Source organism: Mesoplodon bidens (genome assembly GCF_964165515.1).
Source record: "Mesoplodon bidens genome assembly, contig: HAP1_SCAFFOLD_146, whole genome shotgun sequence".
Classification (NCBI taxonomy): domain Eukaryota; kingdom Metazoa; phylum Chordata; class Mammalia; order Artiodactyla; family Ziphiidae; genus Mesoplodon; species Mesoplodon bidens.
The window spans coordinates 709,622-717,854 of record NW_027672719.1 but is presented as its reverse complement, the minus strand read 5'-3'; the positions used below and the strand labels follow the sequence as shown (position 1 = coordinate 717,854).

Sequence of the window (8,233 nt, the reverse complement as noted above, 5' to 3'; positions counted from 1 at the left end):
TCAGCTAATGGAGAAATAACTACAAATTAAAGAAGAAGCCCCCCAGGGCGAGGCGGGGGGGCGAACAAACTGTCTTACACATCACTAACAGGGGTGGGGGAGGGGAGGGGTGTGGTCACTGTGTTGGCTGGAACTTGTCACCAAGTCTCGGGAGGGGGCCTATTTGCCTTTGGCCACCTTTGGGCTCCAGCCCCGGCACCTCGCTTTGGGGGGGTGGGGGGTGGGAAGGTGTGAGTGGCTCCCCCCAGGGATCCAGGGTGGGACTGGAACTTTCCACTGCTCCGCTCCAGGACTTCCGAAGGGTGCCCTGCGGGCCTGAAGCGACATCGAGCTCATCTTTGCAGACCCGTTTCCGCTTGGCTTTCAGCAGAGTCCTCGGGGAGCACAGTGGTCTCAGTGTGGTTCCTATTGCCAGACACCTTGCGCTTTCTGTTCAGCCGGAGGGTGGGGCTGCGTGACGCGTCCGGGGCCGCCTGGTCGGCGGGGGACTCTCTGGGGGGCTCCGTGTCCATGTCCTCAGGAAGATCACTGTCTTCTGGGGCTTCGAAGGGGTCAGGTTTGCTTCCATCATAACGCTCCCCTAGGGGAGGGGAGACAACCCGGAAAGGAGGGAACAAAGGTCACCAGGAGCAGGCAGGACCCCCATGCCCAAGGCAATCTGCTACCAACAGACCACCCCCCTTTGGAGACCAGGGGCCTCACACGCCGGAAGCACAAAACCCTCAGAAAGACGTCCCAAAGGAAGGACAGCTGAACACAACCAGCAAAGAAAGCAGAAAATGAGGTGCGTAGCCCACTCACAATCCATCCTTCAAGGGTCAAGGTGAGGCATCTACACCATCCCTCTATAGGCATGTGAGATCACTCCCTAACTGCTTAACTCTCCAAGGTGGCTTACTTTTAAAGGGGGGGGTGAGTGACCTCACAGTAAGATCCAACCAATCAGGGCAGAGCTACAAATGACTATGGAAACAGCTGCTAGTAAACAAAAAAGGCTGATGTCATCAACAGACCAAATAGCCCCCTACTGCCATCTACACAGACATAGCACCAATGTTCACTTGGGTCAGCAGGGGCGAGGGTGAAGAAAAAGGGTAGGGAAAGAATGGTGGGAGGCTGGGAAGCTGGGGAGACCAAGGCAAGAGGAGCCTGGCAAAGGGAAAGGAAAGGCTTCCTGGTGCACACACAAGGGTCAAGGGCAATTTCAAAGAACTCAACCAGATTGCTACAAGTCCGTCTGTCCTCTTTCCACACCCGTGGGGGAAAAAGCATTTCACTGCCATCGAGGGGCTGCTCCTAGTTCCTGTCTACGAAGAAGGCCCTCAGTGACACCAGTCACCCACCTGGCACGTCTCCACGCCTTCCTTCCCAGGCAACAAGCATCTAAGGACATTTCAAAGACAAGACTCCAACCCCCTTCATGGGGGGTGGGGGGTGGGGGGGGTGGCGGGCAGGGCTGAACTGCTCACACCCCAGCTCTGCCTGTGTAGCTCCTGCCCCCCTGCTCAATCTAGCATCCACTTGGGGCTTTTCCTCCAATCACCCCAGCCTAACATCACTCCTCACTTTTGCTCTAGCCAAAGAAACAGTTCAACTGCTTTGCTAGTCACATTGTTTCTAACACACAAATAATTCCATAATGATCACTGTGCTGTTAAAGAGTTCCCCGAAGATGACCCTGTGTCCATCACCGGCCGGGGGTGGGGGTGGGCGTATGAGTTTCGTATTTTGTTAACACCTGAGCTAAGCTCCCACAGCCCGTTTTTCTAGATGAAATCATGGACACACCCCTCACATGCTGCTCGCATTCCTCCTCCTCTCCCTAGACCACTTCAAGTATCACTCCCACTTCTGCCCAGCCGGCTGGTCCCCTGATCAGCCTCTCTTGGGGGCATTCCCAGCATTTAATGGCAGCCAGTTGTGGGGATGAACCTCACCCTGGCCTGGGCTAGCCTGACCTGTGTTCTCAATGGTGGAACACACTTAGCTTTTCTCCAAGGGTATCCCAAGGTGGGAGAGATCCCCATCTACTCTTGCCGGAATGGTGGAATCACCCCAACCGCGAGGGTCTCCTACCATGGCAGCAGGAGAAACCCCAAACTCATGGCCTGTGCTTACGGGTGATGCAGCCCAGGCTACCGCAGGCCCGGTGAAGACGGCGTGCTGCAACTCTCACTCGGGCTGCTCTGTGACCCTCTTAAACACTCGGGCAGGAATGGCGCCGCTTTACAACTCGGCCCCCTTCACTTGTAAAGTGGGAATGTTACTGCTAGCCTCCCTCCAGGGTGGGCTTCATAATCACGGGCCGGGCTCAGCACAGAGAAAGGCTGGAAAAATCCCTTTAACCAAAAGATGCCAAGACTTTCAGACCAGCAAGAATCTCAGGCCCGAAATGTAGGAAATTTTAAGAGGTGAGCCCTGCTGGTTACACCGTTGGACTTCTCTGGTCCAATCTGGTCCAATCAGCCTTCCCTAAAAGCTCCGTGGGAGGGGATCCATGGAGGAATGGAAGGGCTACCTTAAGAACCCCCATGTCCAATTTGAAAGTTTCTTTTTCCAAACTAGGTCCATCTACCCTTCCCCCAACCCCGGAGCCTTTTAGGGCAAAGATCTCAATTCCCCTCAGCTAAGGCCCCCCAAGACCTTACGCTAGTGTGACCTTACCCAGGCCAGTAATAACCCTGAAGGACACCCACCCCGACTGCCCAAGATGCCCATGGCCACCAGCCATAGGGTAGAGGCTCCGTGTCACTTAGAGCTTCTCAAAGACTGTTCTAACCATGACCCACAGGAGGATTACCCTTGAGGGCAAAGGAGATGGGGAGATAAATAGATACACGGGGATCCTAACCATCAGGCTTTGCCATCATTGCTACTTTTGGCCCTTCTAAAAGTGGGAAGCCACGTGCCCTTGGTCACCCAGTCTAAGCAAGATGTGAACGTGGTCCCTGCAGCATGGTCCTATGACTCACAGCACATATATCCCAAATTCATTATGATTGTACCATAGCATCACCTCACAGAAGCATCACCACAGCAACATTTACAAGTCACTGTGGCAGCAAAGCACCCTCACCACTGTTGAGCCATGCCCAGTGAGGCCTAAACAAGGTGAGAGGGTTCTGACTTGCTGGAAGGCTCCCCAGGATTAAAATCCCCTTCTCTGTAGCTTAACTATAATAGCACCTCCAGTCAGGGCTAACCTTGTTCAAAGTTACACCCGCTACACAAGGAGTGCAGGGGATCTCTGTTCCAAAGTAGTTTACAAACGTGCAAGTGCTCAGCTGGAAGAGAAGTTCCCTGAGCAAAGAAGTTTCATGAAGCCCCTCGACTGAGGCTTCCTCCAGCTCCTGGCCAGGCACTGCCACTGAGCAAGTCCTAGGCCTGTCCCAGCCAAGTGGTTGGCAAGGGAGATGGTTACTCCAAGTTTGAGAAGGAAGGGACCAGTGCCACCTTGCCCCGCCCCATCTTCAAATGCCACTGAGGGTTCCTAGTGATGAACTTCCAAGTCTGAGGAACCTCCCAACTCATTTGGTGAACTTCCAAAATAAAAATTTCACTCAGCCACCCATGTGATCATAAAGAATAAATGAGTATCTCGGCCACTGTGTTTTCAAGTTAATTCCTTTTTTTAAACAAGCCCCTAGCAACAAGATGCACCCGCACCAGGACAACCAGGGCCACGCAAACAGCACCCACCACCTTGGAAGCTCCTGGGCCCTCCATGGGTAGGGGCTGCCTCAGAAGGGGGAAGGCATCTTGAAGGCATCCTGGACCCTCTCTGTGACCCCTGCCCGCCCCAAATCTCCGCCCCAGCTCCCATGTGCTCACAGCTCGGCTCTCGGCCACACCGACACCCATGAGAAGGACCTGAGCCCATATCAGCTCAAGACATGATGGCCCAAGAACAAGAAGGCCCATTCATATCCAGCTGAATGGAGTGAACACCTGCTGGGCCTTGGACGTGGAGGCCGCAGTAAGAACAGTGGCCCCTTCAGGTGACCTTTCCTGACCCACTATTTACAAACCCCACGTCTCTACAAGATAGAGGGTGGGTGGGGAACCCACCTCCGTTGCCCCAACCTTTGAAACGGAGCCCCTCACCTTCCCCAACCCTTCTCCTGCCCTCCCATGGTGGCCATTCATGGCTCACTGGGCCATGTCCCGGGTGCTCCAGGAAGAGACCCGTCGGTCGGTCTGAGATTGAAGGCAGGCGGTGGGGGGAGGGGGCTTTCGGAATCATCTGGGGCTCAGGCCCTGCTCCCCATCAGCCACACCGAGTTCTCGTCTCCACGCTCAGCAGGAAAGACTGGGAAGGACGCACACAAACGTCTCTGGGAAGAAGGGCGGGTGAGGCCACTGAGACGTGAAGGGCAGCGGCCACCCTGGGTTTGGCCACGTTGCTGGAGAAAAGGGCGAGAAGACTCGAGGCCGGTTAACTGCCCGCTCCCTTCCTCCAGCCTCCCTCACCGTCCACCCAGAAGAGGCAGATCCCATCCTCAGAAAAGTGCAGCCCCGTGAACTTGGCCTTGCCCACTTTTATCACATCTCTCGGAGAAACTTCCCCAGGAGCTGAGTTATGAGGCCACTCAGGAGGGTAAGGGCTGCGTGTCAGCTGTGAGCACAGGCAAGGAGGGAGGCCTTCTTACTGCTTCACTCCAGGGTGGCCTGGACCCTCCGTTTTTCATTCCAATCCCGAGGGGGAGGAGCTCGGAATCGTCTACTCCAGGCACATCAAGAGCCCCATCCCTCGGGTAAGGCCACCACTGACTAGCCCCAGAAATCCCCTTCTACGGGAGCCACGTGGGACAGACCAGTCCCAGTGTGGCTTACCCAGAACCGTGGCCACAGGCCTTTGTCTGACCCCAAAGATGAGCTGGGGGAGGGCAGTGCTCCAAGCAGCAGAGAGAAGCACACGCTGCTGCTGACCACAATTCTCCCGAACTGCATCAGGCACCCACGACCTAAGCGTGCGGGCGAACGCCGACCCTACGACCGGGTCCAAGGGCCTGGGCCTCCCAAACGTGCCCACCACCCCCGACTGTCCCGTCTCAGGAGGATTTCATGCCCACCCTGTCCTCGACGTTCACCGAGGTGCCCTCACTCACCATCACCGGTGAGGTTTCTGGGGTCCGGAGCAGGCTGCAGGCCGCAGGCCACAAGCACGCACACTGAAGAAAGCGGGAGAAAGACCTCCACTTGCTGCCAACGCATCTCATTCGCCCAGGAAGTCTCGAGGGCCAAGCCCGAAGTCAACCCCAGTGGGGGAGCAGCCGATGGGACCGCAGAGTGTGACTCGAGGCCAACACGAGCTTTCTCTCCAGTTCGGCCTGCAGAACAGAACACACCCGTCTGGTGGGAAGAACGGCCTCGCTGATCCCACGGCCTGGGAGCGTGGTGTCAGCTCCTCATGACTGCAAACGAGCCTCCACAGAACACAATGATGCTCATCTCTCTGGGGCCTTCATCAGCCCTCATCGCACTTGAACGAAACCTCTGCCTCTGGAGGGAGAGTCCGAGTACTCTCCACTCCCTCCCACAGGAGACTGTCACTCTGGAGGGTCTGGCTCTGGCTGCAAGTGCCATTCCACTGCTACCAAAAACCCGTGTCCGTACCTGCTACAGAACAGAACACATACCTGCTACGCCGGAGGTCCTGCACTGCCATTCCTCTGCTCTACTGTATCAGACTATTACTAACTACAGGACTAGCATTGCTCCGGAAAAAGGAGACGCGTGCCAGGGAACAACATTTCATAGGTGCTTCACTCCTGGATGCCGCAACGCTCAAAAGGACAACCAGCCTTGCAATCCACAGCTGGGAAGGGTGGCCAGAGCAGCCCGTTCTCCGAACAGCCAGCACCCAGACGCTGGGCCGTCGGAAGCGTACTGTTTCCTCTCACCTCCCTCGGCACTGGGAGCGGAAGCGCCCCGTTCCCACCGACGTGGTACCACACGCGAGCCGCCTGGGTTCACTTACATCTCTCACTGTCGTTCTGGTTGGCAATGGCCTCCTCCGGGGCGACCGACTTTGGCTTTTTGTCCTGACTTCCTTTCAGCCTTTCCCAGTCAGCGGGGCTGAATTTGCGCACCTCGGAGTCTTTGGTCGTGGGGTGGCCACCTTCTCGCTCTTTCATCTCCAACTCTGAGAAGCGCATCACTGCACGCTACAAAGAGAACGGAGATGGAAAAAAGACACACCTTACCACCAAAGCTATTTCACTGCCCTTACCTTAAAGGAAGGTATCTTCAAAGAAAAGTTTGCCCAAAACCAACCACAATTTATGATACAACTGAGATATTTTAAAATTGAACGATAAAAATGTAAGAGTGTCTATGTGTAACTAGTCACACACTCTTTATTCGTAAAGCCATATGTATGTAGAGATATATGTGGTGTGTATATATAGCCATACATACACTGTGGCATACAGACAGACATTCTCTTTCGAAGGTAAATAAAACAAAACAAAAACACAACACAAAGAAAGCGAAACAAAAACACAACAGAAAAGAAAACAAATGCACAGTGAATAAAGACGACCATGGCCCACAAACTTCCCTTTGTATATTTGGAAATGAAATTTAACTCAAAAGGTTTATGGAAGATTCTAGTAATAAAAATTTGAAGAACTGACCTCACAGTAAGCAGCGGGTAGACATAAAATACTGTCCTCTTGTAATCCTTCCATCTATGTAATTAAAATGGGCACTCAATGGATCATTTAGATAACTTCATCCATTTTTATAAGCATAAACCAATTTTTTTCTTAACATTGCAAAACAATTTGGCTTTATTTGTCTTCTAATTAAAAGTAAAATATCTTAAGGAAATTCCTATACAACATCTATCATTCACTAGCAAGTTAAATACATACTCTATCCCTTTAAGCAAGGTTTGTGTTTTTGTTTTGTTTGTTTGTTTGTTTTTTGGGTGGAAAAAAAATTGCACGAATCTCACAGACATGCGGCCGCTACACACCTCCACCAAGTATCACGTAAGGCATTCTAAGCAGCGCTTTTAGGTATATTTGTTAACGTACAGTAACGGCAGAGAAATCAAAGCGACTGATAGGTAAATGTCATGCAGTCTTTTAGACATCCTTCGCAATAATTGAAACTTCCGTTATCAGCATTCGAGTGGAGTTCGCTTAAAATCTACAGAATAACTTAAAGTATCCACTTACGTCCCCTTACTGGACACATTTCAAACATTTAAATTATCCTAAGCTTCATTAACCAAATCAGCCCGGTGTCCTGCCCTATCATACCCCCGGCCCCCTCCTCTTCACACATTAAAAAAACCTGACAACTGGTCAAGCTCCTGAAATTCGGGTGTGTGGGGGGGCTCACCTGCAATGCCCGCTGCTCCCGGCCGAGCTGACTGGAGTCTGCGTACAGTCCGGTAGCGACACACTTGAACCGGTCACCCACGTAACCAGCGGAGTTTGCGATTCTCTTTGCCAGCTTAGATGGCTTCGGGTTCAGAACTTTGCCATCGGTTGATCCTGCCTCGTCAGCTCCCTCTTTGGTGTCGGTGGGGGTGACGTCCACACTCGGTGGGGCACTGCCCACGCAAAATGGTTTGGGATCCTCTTGGGTTTTCCCGAAAGTGACCGCAGAGCTGTCGCTCGCCAGGGTCGGCTCCAGGAATGGAGTCGAGACCGGCGTCGCTAGGTTCTCCTTGTTGGTTACCACTGGAACATTCTCCTTGCTGAAGCCGGAAACTGGCTGGCCCGGAGCCTGTTTGAAAGTATAGGCTTCGTGGAAGTCACTGATGCGTCCCAACTCCTCTCTCAGGGCAATAAAATCCCGGTGTGGCTGTAGGGCCACATTTTACTTTTTTATTTTTAATATACGTTCACATGTTTTCAGAAAGGATCCAAGGTGGCCCATAACGTAAGGACACACAATATTAGCTTTAAAAAAACATGAAAAAAAAAAAAAGGGAAATCATGATCCTGGAAATGGGTTGCATCCTTTTAAGGGGTGAGAATAACAGAATGAGTGAGCCAAAGATTTGGGAAAGGATCTCACATTTCCAAATGTCCAAATCTTAAAATTGCACCAAGTGGGAATGTAGCTATGGCAGTATTAACCTGAGAGAGCTCTATGATCGCTGTCTTTACTCATCACTTGGTTGCAAGGTTATAAACGACAGGGTAAGTGAAGGAGGGCAAGTAGACAGATAAGAGTCATTTCCTGATTCTCAAAAGAAGGGGCATCACCTAGG

General features: G+C 52.6%; 1 protein-coding gene across 1 annotated transcript; it reads right to left on the bottom strand.

The window, feature by feature from the left end:
- Window positions 1-332: 332 nt before the first annotated feature.
- Window positions 333-7,528, bottom strand: LOC308609774 (BCL-6 corepressor-like; the record flags this gene model as incomplete). Its single annotated transcript, XM_081259069.1, has 3 exons — window positions 7,354-7,528; window positions 5,981-6,167; window positions 333-580 (listed from the first exon to the last, which is right to left on the bottom strand). Exons 2-3 carry the CDS (start codon window positions 6,156-6,158, stop codon window positions 333-335), a joined length of 426 nt encoding a protein of 141 aa, XP_081115195.1. The 5' UTR covers window positions 6,159-6,167; window positions 7,354-7,528.
- Window positions 7,529-8,233: the final 705 nt, after the last annotated feature.